At 37.4% G+C, this 12,195-nt stretch overlaps 1 protein-coding gene and 1 long non-coding RNA gene across 2 annotated transcripts in view; both read right to left on the minus strand.

Moving 5' to 3' along the window:
- LOC103151976 (uncharacterized) overlaps positions 1–10,034 on the minus strand; it is a 15,387-nt gene extending 5,353 nt beyond the window's left edge. Inside the window, exons 1-7 of the mRNA XM_016660752.1 lie at positions 9,698–10,034; positions 8,486–8,761; positions 8,178–8,251; positions 7,710–7,884; positions 7,496–7,552; positions 7,296–7,373; positions 6,672–6,763 (exon numbers count right to left, since the gene is read on the minus strand). Of these exons, the coding sequence (XP_016516238.1) occupies positions 6,672–6,763; positions 7,296–7,373; positions 7,496–7,552; positions 7,710–7,884; positions 8,178–8,251; positions 8,486–8,761; positions 9,698–9,806 (861 nt within the window). The 5' untranslated portion in view covers positions 9,807–10,034. The remainder of the gene's footprint in view (positions 1–6,671; positions 6,764–7,295; positions 7,374–7,495; positions 7,553–7,709; positions 7,885–8,177; positions 8,252–8,485; positions 8,762–9,697) is intronic.
- LOC107832932 (uncharacterized) lies at positions 261–4,855 on the minus strand. The gene is made up of 2 exons (XR_001658659.1): positions 4,397–4,855; positions 261–518 (listed from the first exon to the last, which is right to left on the minus strand). It is a non-coding gene; the product is annotated as an uncharacterized LOC107832932 (long non-coding RNA).
- Positions 10,035–12,195: the final 2,161 nt, after the last annotated feature.

The following is a 12,195-nucleotide window of genomic DNA, read 5'->3' on the forward strand; positions in this document are numbered from 1 at the left end:
GGAATATAAAAGATATTACAAAGAAACCAGCGAGCTGCTGAAGTTCTGTTCATGTTTAAGCTCTTCCAGTGGATCAAAACAATAAACTCAGTTTCATAAGAAGACATCAACTTAATTCTTAATATTTTGACATTTTCAATGAGGAAATTAAAAAGAAGATCCCTTAGAGGCTGTCAAATATAAATAGTAATGTTTAGTGAACTATAAAAACACATGCAACATTTTGTACCTACCTCGTATACATAAGCTTGAATTCTTCGTGTGCAGTTCTTTTCCATTGATATCGTGAACCTCAGAGATGTAAAATCCTTCTTGGTCCTTCTTCGGATCAATCAGTTTGAGGGATCCATCATCATTAATGTCATAATTGTTATTGTTACAAGGAGGTTTCTCTGTTGTAGATTTTACAAAACATATTACAGCGACATTAAACTTCCACTTCAGCTTATCAGTCGGTTTCTTTGTGTATCCCAGACGAACACTGAAGCTTCGACCCGTTGCAGCATAGTCGTCACAAACTTTGGATCAGAAAGAAAAGGAAGCAGAAGAAGAGCAGGGTTAAGAGAAGATGGAGACTTTATGGACAACAGACAACAATGACCTCATGACCTTCTAAGCCTGAAAGAGAGGTTGCTGGAGCTTTTTTTTAATGACTGAATGCAGGTAGTCTTTGAGAATAACCACGAGAATCCAGACCCATTCCAGAACCTGGTTCTATCACCAGAATACAATAATCTCTTTCTGCCTCATTGTTTGGTGTTACCTATTTATTGCAGCTCTGTGGCAAGTCTACAGGTCTAAGTTCTTGTCATATTAGTAGGAGTTAACAGGCCTTTCTGCTCTGCCTTAAGTCACATTTAGTCACTTCCATTTATTTTTTTTTATGACATATTAATACAAAGATGAGCAGAACTGTAAACCAGAAGAAATCAGATATTCACAGACACTAAAGAAAACAAACACTTGTTCTCTCCGTTTGGCATTAGACCATACTGCAGACCATAGTAGTGTCAAATTTTATGTCACTTAGGAATAACATAATTTAATCACTCAATGCTCTGGTAAACTGTACATGATTTTTGGCTGCATTTTTTATGTCCTGCTCGCTTTTGGTGGATCACCATCCCGTTAACATACATTCAAGCTTGCCCNAATAACCACGAGAATCCAGACCCATTCCAGAACCTGGTTCTATCACCAGAATACAATAATCTCTTTCTGCCTCATTGTTTGGTGTTACCTATTTACTGCAGCTCTATGGCAAGTCTACAGGTCTAAGTTCTTGTTAACATACATTCAAGCTTGCCCGTTTTAAACAAAAAAGGTTCTGAAGGTGCCAATACTTTTCTGATGCACAAGGTGCAGAAAATGGAGCTACACTAATATTTCTTGCACTCCCTTCATTTAGTGTTTACCTGGGATTCAAAGCCCTAGACTCAAAATGAAACTCTGCAGCTTTCTGCATTGAATCTTTTGTTTCAGCGTCTCGCCGCTGTTGGATGATGTGTCTTGCAACCTGTTTTCTCTGCCCTGACCACAGAAACTGAGCGGCACACACTCCCACACGGTTCTCTGACTTTAAAGCCAAGCCTGAACTCCCTTCGCTGTGGGCGGCTGGATCCTGCCTGCAGCAGCGTCATTTTTCTGGTGTAATATTAAAAATAAAGTTCCTCTGGTGGATGGAAACTTTTCTCAGTCATGACAAAAGTTCTAAAGAACAGAAATGGTATGCAATTACCAAATACCTTTGAACGAGTTTCATTCTCTGTGAAGTTAAAGCCGCAGTGAATAAACCGTTTCCTGAGTCACCATTTCGTATAAAATCTCTCAGCATAATAAGAAGCTGTAAAAAATAAGAACACGGTTCCTCCTTGTGGCAAGCTGCTCTTGCGACTTGTTAGACCAGAAGAATACAAATTAAAGATAAACTGAACAAAGAAGCAGGAACCTCTGACCGACTGATCTCTGGATATTTCGTCAAAAACCACAATCCTCCCTAACTGCAACCAAAACGGTGATGCATCTAACCTCAAAGCCGATCTCACAATCTCTGAATCTTTCCAGTTCAGATGTTCAAATCTGAACACGACGTGACGTTCTAAAAGGAGAACTTCTTTTCCTCGTAGCACCAAGACGAGACGGCAGCTAAACCAAACGGGCGGCTGCACAGAACCTGAAGGGAAACCTCCAACTGAACTCCAGAAGACGGTGGATGCTGGACGCTTTGTTTCAGTTTCATACCAGGCTGAGAAGACGCAAAGTTATGAAATCCATGACCTTTAGAGGAGCAACAGCTCAGCTAGAGGATCCAGCCCACTTTCCTCTGTGATTACCAGAAACACACCACTTCAATCATCTCTAAATGTAAAGATCTACGGAGCAGTCTACTTCTCCGTAGATCTTTACATATAAAAAGAAAAGAAAAAGACACATAAGCATTTTCTCTCACTGTCTGAAGTTAAATCGGACCAGACATTTATGTACATTAAATAACTACACATTGTCCTCACTGTCTGACCGTAAATAAATTAAACTTTATGTCTTTTAAGTCAGATAGGATTAATTGAATTGTTTTCGCGGAGATACAATCATCAAAATGATTTCTGTTTGCTAAATGCCAGAAAACATAGTGAGAACTATGGGGGTGGCAGCAGCAGGAGGAACTGGTGCACTTTATAAAAGAGATGGCATCAGGAAATTATGTAGAAATACTGAAACAAAATGAAAGGACATCAATAAGTAAAATCTTAAGCACTGCTTGGTCTTCCAGATGGACAATAAACCTCAATTTACAGCCAAAATGGTTTCACAGTCAATGTTTTGGTGTGGCCATCATAAAGCCCTGATCTGAGTCCAATGGTGAGGTTGTGTGTAGATCTGGAAAGGTGTGTGTGTGTGTGAGGAGGCCTACAAAATGGACTCTAGCAGTTCTGTCTGGACCAATGGGCCAAAACTCCAACAAACTACTGGGAGAAACTCGTGGAAGGAAATCCAAAACATTCAAAAGACAGTCGTTTCTGATACTGACCAAATGAAGGTAAACTTTTAAATTTGAGGAAAATTACAAAAAAAACAACAAAAAAAACAAAAAACAATCTCTAAAAAAATGTTCTTGCTAAATAGAGATGAGAAACGTTGAGTCTGATTTAACGTTGAACAATGAGAAAAAAAAAAACTTGTTCGTGTCGTTTTATATGGTGCATTTAAACATCTGGTTTCAACTGTAGATTAAATGAATTGTTTTGATCAACATTGAATTATAAAATCTTTTATTTTATTTGGTTTAGTAACATCAGGAAGTCTCTTCTTTGATGTTCTCAGTTAGCCACATTTCCGGACTCTTGGCCTTCATCAAGCTTTGCAAGTGTTAGTAACTCGGCCACTAAATACACTCAATGTTTGAGCATCGAGTGCAAAAATAATAATAATAATCATAATCTTTCCAGCTTTTAATGCAATGCAAAATGTGCATGCATTGCACTTCAAATGTCATATTCTAACAAATATTGCTCTTTCTGCTTTGATTGCATTTTAACACATTGTGCAATCCTGGTTCAGCTGATCCAAAACTGACCTTAGTAATAAATAATGTTAAAATTGTGGTTTTATAATGTCTGGTTCTTGTATTTAAAGTTTTTAACTTTTATTTTAATGCTGAACTCTTTAACATTTGCACATAATTTGTGTTTATGTTCTTTTTTTCACCGTAATTCTGCAGGGTCACCTCAACATTTCTGTTTTTGCACGTCTTCCTGTTTGTCCGCTGTAACCTCGTTTCAGACCGACGCCACCACCAGCGGGACCTTTTTCTGTCGTCTTGCGCTCTCTTCCCCTAACCCTGATTCTCTCATTGTTTTCACGTTTAACTCCAAACCGACCGATTTTTATAAAAAAAAAAAAAGAAAGAAAAAAAAAGCATAAAATAAATCAGAGGGAAATTGGAAAACTTAAACACATTTGGATAAAAGCTTTCATAAAGCTTTTATGTTTTCTTTTCCAGCCTCTAAAGATACAACATTATGCAATAATAACTCAATTGCGAAAAATCTGAATAAAAATCACTTAATCTTGCCTCAGTTGAGGGGTAAAACTTTTTCTTTGAGAACTTAACTAGTTTCCCTTCGTTTCAAGGCAGAACATTTTGTATAAAAAAAATCATCTTTTTACTTGAAAACCTAAACAGAAACAGATGAAAACATGACAAGTAGATTAATCTATACTTTCAGACACGTAAAAGGGCAAATATCTGCTTCAGAAACCATGAAAACGAAAGAGGTTAAAGATCTAGAATTCTCCTAACTGAGAACAAACTCCTAAAGTTAAACATTATCCTTAAAACAACCATTAAATCTTCCAATCCCAACAGTAAAAAGTGATTTCTTTATTCGTTCAGTACCTTGGGAGGCGACGGTGGAGCAGAGGAGCAGAAACACCGAGACGACAGAAAACGATGCCATCTTCATCGTCGTCCTCCTCACACTTGGCTGAAAAGAAGAACTTTCCATCATCGAGGTGATTTCCTGTCACAGCAGCTCGTATCGCTCACGTTGTGTGCGCGAGCTCTTGGTTTTGAAAGGAAGTGATCCAAGAGGCCCCCACCGGTCTACTTTCAAAGCAGCGAGAACAAAGACAGCGAGCAGAAAATGTCATTTTTAGAACAGCGGAGAGGCGTGTGCCTTTATTTACTTCTCTTTCCTCGTTGACTAAATATAATTACTGTCCTACAAACTTAATAATGAGATCATTTAACCTGCAACCACCAAAAAACATGCTCGGAAACAGGCCTGCAGGTGTTGTTGACCTCACAATCTTATTTAAAGCTATTAAAGCTCCTTTAGTGTTCTGAGCTCTCTCAGAATTAAGATTAGCATCAGATTTTTTTTTTTTACAAAACTTCCTTATTTATGGTCACACAGTTAAGATACAGTAGATTCTTTTCCCTCTCTTTATCTTGCAGGTTGAAAATTACTTGCAAAACCTCACAATAAAGTATTTCTGCACACACAGTGCAGGTCCTAACCTGTTTGGCGCCCTGGGCGAACCACCCTTCCATCGCTCCCGGTGAGCGTGGGAGGTAGGGTTGAGTAAACGAGCTTTTACTTTAATATAAGCACATAAAACAAACCTTTATGTAGCCGTTCAAATGAAAATAGCCATGTTAATTGATACAAAAATACCCAATAAGGATATAAACAGTGACATGAATAAAATGTTGAGTAATTATACTCAACTTCTTAAATGGCAAAAATCAATGAAGTAAGAGCAGAAATAGTTACTATAGTAAAAGAAAAACATACAGTGCAGTAAAACTACTCTTACTCAAGTAAATATAACCAGTACTACCCACTTTTGAACATAGGGAACAAAATTAGTAGCCTGTTCTTATTAATAAGCTTAACGATAATATTGGCATTAGCCAGTCATCATTTAGCTAACATTACCTGCTACTCACTCGGTTAGTTTGGGGGGGAAAAAACTATGCTGAGTTATTTGACTTTTTCTGGTTTGCTGTCATGGTTTTAAAACAAACTAGCGTGTGTCTTGTCGCTCATGTTGCTTCAAAGGTGGCTTGGAAAAACATGTTACGACATGTTGACAGTGCATACCAACCTGCTGGTTTAACCTCATGTCAAGAGTGTGAAAACTCAACAGATTTTACATTGTAGTTGTGGAAAGAAGCAGCAGGTACACAATTAACCAGGACTAGAGTGTAGGGGGTTGGGGCACTTTTTATTTATTTTTTTACCTTTTTTGTATTTGTTGTTTTTAATCTATCAATCAATCAAGTTTATGTGTGTAGCAGATTTCAGAAACAATGTAGTTCAAAGTGCTTTACATCATAAAATCCCCCCCCAAAAAATCAACAATTGAAATATTACTTCATTGTTACATTTAGCGTAGTTTCTGTCATAAGGTGTGTGGATGGTGGTGGTGAGGAGAGACGCCGAGCCCCGGGTTATAGTGATGATGATGATGATGAGCTTAATGATGAAAAAATGCTCTAACAGTCCAAAAAACAGGCGGCACGGCACAGAAGTTAGCACGCAGCTAAATACCGGTAGCACTGACAACAAAGACTGACATGATGAGCTAATGCCAGCACAGGACTTCACAGTTCAACTGTGCGGGCAGACTACCAAAGACGACGTTGACATACATTAGACAACATTAGACAAGGACCCAACGAGGAACACAGACAACAGGTGGGTTTAAATACACACGGGGTAATCAAGGGAATAAGACACACCTGGGAAACAATCAACAGGGAAGACACAGAGACAGACTCACAGGGAACAGGACTACACAGAAAAACTCAAAAATAAACACACAGAAACACAGATCATGACAGTTTCAAAGTGTCCACATAGCAGCAGTACAGATAACGTCTTCACTAAAGGATAAGCAATTCACAGAAAAATATTTTATTTTCCTTCATCCAAAACAACAACAAAAAAATTACTGAGTTAAAACTCTGGACAATATTTTCAAATTAGTCAAGATCACAAACTTTAATGAGTTTTAATGTGTCCGAATTGTAGTTGCTGAAACTTAAGATGGCTGGCGACACAAAGTCTGTTTTGATTTTTGCACAAAAAAAAGGTACTCGTCAAATCAGAGACTGGAAAAAAAATATATGTAAAAAAGAAAAAAAGAAAAAAAAAATTGGCTCATGACCGGAGGTCATGATGTTGAAGAGGAAAAAAATGAGGATCACGACTGCGATGCTCTGTATCGGTCCGCTGAAAAGGAAGCTCCTCCTCATCTGTTGAGAGATGAAAAATCAGGCATAAATTAGGATGCAAAGCGGAATAAATTGAGCAAACAGCAACACATCCTAAATAATAATAATAAAAAAAATACTGAGTTTGCTTCTTGGCTGCATAATTTATGTTGGCTAAACAATTTGACCTTTTTTCAATTCTAAAACAGTGCAGAAAATCGACATCATTGTCAACTACTTCTTCTGTTTGCTGATTGGCTCGGTTGAAATTCTGCTGGAGGGAATCCAAGTCAATGGGAGAAAGCCGAGCCTGAGCTGTGACGTGCGATTTGATTTGAGAGGAACAGCATACAAAGGCAACGACCAGGCCTAGCAATGTAGGTTTGAACATAAAAGTAGAAATAGAAGTAGGCCCAACATCGAGCCTTGGAGTGCTCCAGACGTTTTGATCTGGTCATTTACAGAGAACTGTAGATAGTAGCATTTAACAAATCTCTAATATATTTTCCAAGAAGTTCTTACTTTCAACAACCCAGTTTGAAAAAATGAAGAAGAAAAAAAAAAAACACATCACCCTTCAGTCCCCTCGTCATCTTCTTTTCAACTCGGACAAAACAAACAGAGACAAGGACGGTCAGCACAACAATGAAACCTGGAAACATGACAGGAAAAAACACCAGAGATTGTGCTATTATAAATATATATAGATATGAGGTATGCAGCTTTAGTATGTTTCAGAATAAACTAAAATTTAATAGAAATCTACAAACATACCCACTCTGGCACCAGTTAAAACCCAGATATTTATTCCAGCCAGTTCACCTGGATATCCTTCAAAAACAATACAAGGGGAAAACTTTTTAATTTTCGCTTAAAGCCACACAATTTGGGGGGCAGTTATGCTTATTCTGTCTTATTTTAGGTCGTGGTTATGAGCTACACATCGTCAAACAGCAGCTATTAGCCACGGTGAAGACGACATATTTACCCGTCTCTGCACAGTTATGAATGACAGGCTCACTGGTTTCAGAACTGAATTTGTTGGAGACTTTGCAAACAAACTCGGCGCCTTTGGTTTCCTCTGCTTTCGTTTCGAACCACCGTCTGTTTTCCTTCACCTTGGCGCCATTCTGAAGCCACTCGTGCTCAACATCAGCAGGCTGCTGCGGGGAAATTAAAACGCAGCTCAAAACGGAAGCCAGGGTGAAAATCACTAGGCGATATATTTGGCTCGTATTGAAATAATTTCCTGTGGTTTGTACATCGACAGGGCCACGTGAGATACTGATTTTGTGTTTTAAATACAGCCAAACAGCAGAGTACTTCAAATGTTTAGGAATAAAGAATGTGACTAATCGTTCTTGAAACTGGATGAGGATTTTTAGGAAACATTCAGAGCTCCACAGAAAGTCTTGTGGTTGTTAGTTAAAAAGACGTAAAAACAAGATCTTCTTACCGCCCCAGAAACACAGTGAAAGATCACGTTTCCGTCCTGACATGATGCTTTTACTTCAGGCTTCTTCACAGGATCTGTGAGGGTTCAAATAGATCAAATACAAGACGATATTATGGAAATATTCTGATATTCTGCATGTTTAAGATCTTCTGGTGGATCGACAACCTGACCCCACAGTTTTAAAGTTTTCCGAGAACTTAATATTTGGACAATAGTGAGGAAATGAAGAAAAAAAAAAAAAATCAAGCGCAAGATTTCAAATGTGAATAGATGTTCAGGAAGCTGTGCAGAAATATTTTTGTACCTACCCAGCACACATAAATTTGTGTCCCTCGTGGTCTGCAGTCTTCCACTTCGATCCAAAACCTCACTAGTGTAAAGTCCTGCTTGGTCCTTCTGCAGATTTGTCAGTTTCAGGGAGCCATCTTGATTAATGTCATCATTTTTCCCAACAACCATCCTCATTGTTCTTCTATAAAATATTACGCTGCCATTTAACTTCCACTTAAGAATGTCAGGAAGTCTTAGTCTGTGTCCCAGAGGAACAGTGAAGTTTCCACCCACTGCAGCAAATTGGTCACAAGCTTTGGATCAGAAAGAAAGAAAGAAAAAAAAAGCAAAAGAAGAGAAGGATTGTTTGAATATGGACACTAGATGGCAGACAACAATCATCTCTAACTCTACCAATGTAGTTTAATAAAGCATGCGAAAACACTGATTGTGATCTATACAAGTAAAGTCAATGTTGTAGTAAATGGACCAAGTCGCCATGGCAGAAACAAAGAAAATGGTCAAAAAAAAAAAAACCAACAAACCCTCCACTAATTTCTGTGAAAATGTGGATTTTCCTTTATTGCAAAGAATACCAGTTGAAGTTATTAACAAACCACTGAAATAGTTTTAAATAGCAGTTTCAGAGATTTTAAAATGGTAAGCTTTGTATTTGAATTCAGCTTGTTTACAGAGGACACTTGATCCCTTTCAGAGTGTGGGAAAAACTCACGGCTGATTAACATATCGCGCTTCATTGGCTATTCACAAGCTTTTGTTATTGGTTTCAGCCAATAAGATGGATGGTTGACAAAGCTCACTGGGTAAAAAGACTAATTTCGAGGCCTGTTTTCTCACTAATATCATTTATATTATTATTATTTTACTCCTGTGTGTTTGACATTATTTCAGAATCTATAAGTAACTCAAACCAGCCACTGGCAGGACTTGTTCCTGGTTTTGTCATGACCAGCTACAAATGAAAATACACACAAACCATCTGAATTATAAGAATAAGGAAAATAATTACGTGTAAATTTGCATAAGGGTCCTTTTGATGGTGCTGTTTTCTATGAGTTTAACTTCACACAAACCTCCAGGAAGTTAATTGAAAATCCTGATATTACATTTGACCAAATATTTGCAGATGGCGATAAGGAATACAGAACACAGCGGCTGTAACTCTAGAAAAGCTCCATAAAATCAACCTGTAGTAACGTTAAAAAAATATTTTCTTATCAGTCTGGTACCTTGTGAGGCGACAGTGGAGCTGCAGAGCAAAAACACGGAGACGACAGAGAGCGACGCCGATGCCTTCATTGCTGTCTTTGGCCGAAAAGAAGAAGTTCCCTGTAACATTTCCTGTAACAACACCTCACATGTCCTGTCAGTGACTCTGTTAGTTTTGAAAGGAAGTGATCCAAAAGGCCCCACATCTGCTTTTATATGGCATCCAAGTATTTTTATTTACTTTTAACATTTCATTCATTACATTTTATTGCTCGTTTCAATTGTACAGATGTTTGTCCAGCACCGGCTGAGCGTATAGAAACATCGTTTGGCTCATGGCTGGTGGTGATGAGGAGGACGATGTTTAGGAAGAGGAGGAAGACGGCGATGATGTTGGCTGCTCGGTGTCGATCCGCTTCAAAGGAAGCTCCACATCATCTGGTCAGTGATTAGAGAGGCAGAAATTATGACTCAAAGCCAAATATTTAGCCAGTTATTTGTGACGTAGTCTCAGTGATGACATTATTTTAATCCTGACAGGAAGTCAGAGGACAACCATCGTTTCTTATAGTTATGATTGTAACTTATTTCTTTATAGATCATTAAGATAATTTCAGATTATTCTAATAAATTCTCCTTTAATCTACAAAGTTCTTATGAACAAATGATTAATAAAGTGAAATAACACGTTACTCTTCAGTTGTTTCTTCCTTTTCCTTTTAACTCGGACACAGCACTCAGTAACGGTGACGGTCAGCAGAAGAACAAAAACTAGAAACATTATAGCACAAGTGTTATTTTTAGGGCCAAATCAACACAGAAATGGTTCAACGAACAAACAAAGCAAAAAAAAAAAACATCGTCTCGAGACATTAAGCTTCAACAAATCTGTACAAATTAATTAGATTTTGCATTTGAAGTCTATATTTTTAGTATTTCTCAGTGTAACATTATCCTGCTTCGATGAAAATAACTAAATAAATAATTAAATGAATATGAATTCAGCTTTTACATATCTTCACAAGATGTNAGCTGAGCGTATAGAAACATCGTTTGGCTCATGGCTGGTGGTGATGAGGAGGACGATGTTTAGGAAGAGGAGGAAGACGGCGATGATGACGGCTGCTCGGTGTCTATCCGCTTCAAAGGAAGCTCCACATCATCTGGTCAGTGATTAGAGAGGCAGGAATTATGACTCAAAGCCAAATATTTAGCCAGTTATTTGTGACGTAGTCTCAGTGAGGAAATTATTTTAATTCTGACAGGAAGTCAGAGGACAAACCATCGTTTCTTACAGTTATGATTGTAACTTATTTCTTTATAGAACATTAAGATAATTTCAGATTATTCTAATAAATTCTCCTTTAATCTACAAAGTTCTTATGAACAAATGATTAATAAAGTGAAATAACACGTTACTCTTCAGTTGTTTCTTCCTTTTCCTTTTAACTTGGACACAGCACTCAGTAATGGTGACGGTCAGCAGAAGAACAAAAACTAGAAACATTATAGCACAACTGTCATTTTTAGGGCCAAATCAACACAGAAATGGTTCAACGAACAAACAAAGCAAAAAAAAAAAACAAAAACAAAACTTTCCTTCATGACCAACATCGTCTCGAGACATTAAGCTTCAACAAATCTGTACAAATTAATTAGATTTTGCATTTGAAGTCTATATTTTTAGTATTTCTCAGTGTAACATTATCCTGCTTCGATGAAAATAACTAAATAAATAATTAAATGAATATGAATTCAGCTTTTACATATTTTCACAAAATGTGCAGCATCTCTACAATGTAGTGCAGTAACTTAGTAACTGATGTCAAAGGAATCTGAAAACGTACCTCCTCCACCACCTAAAACCCAGATATTTATTCCCCACAATTCATCTGGGAGACCTGGGATACCTGGGACACCTTCAAAAACAAAAGAGAAAACAAAAGTTCTTCTGATGACCAGCAATAAAAAACATTTTTTCTATAGACATTATTTACTACTGAGCACTTCTAATCTACACAACCTGTAGTGAAAAAAAAATCTGTTCTTCATTTTGTTTTAGGTAGTAGTTATTATCTGGAGCACATTGAGTAACAGTAGCTTTTAGCCATGGTAACCAAAACATACTTACTTGTAGCACAATCATGAGTGACAGGATCACTGACTTCAAAATTGGCTTCATTGGAAACGTTGCAAGCAAATTTGATGTCTTTAGTTTCTGCAGCTGTCAATGTAAAAGCCGAACCCGTTTTCTTTGTCTGGGCATTGTTCTGAAGCCATTCATACTTTTTGATTTCATTCTTGGATGTCTAAAGGAAAATAAGAATCAAAGACTGATTGGAAAGTTCAAGAAAAAAGCTCAAGAAAAACATAGAAAAAATAGAGTGGGACTGTTCAGAACAATATAAAATGACATTATTTTTTAAAGTCACACAACAGACATTTAACGCAAATCTCAAAGGATCAAAATTAATCATATCTTAATAGTATGCGGTTGCTTTCACTTTGAAAGGGTCAT

Source organism: Poecilia formosa, unplaced genomic scaffold (genome assembly GCF_000485575.1).
Source record: "Poecilia formosa unplaced genomic scaffold, Poecilia_formosa-5.1.2 Scaffold297, whole genome shotgun sequence".
NCBI classification, from domain to species: Eukaryota; Metazoa; Chordata; class Actinopteri; order Cyprinodontiformes; family Poeciliidae; genus Poecilia; species Poecilia formosa.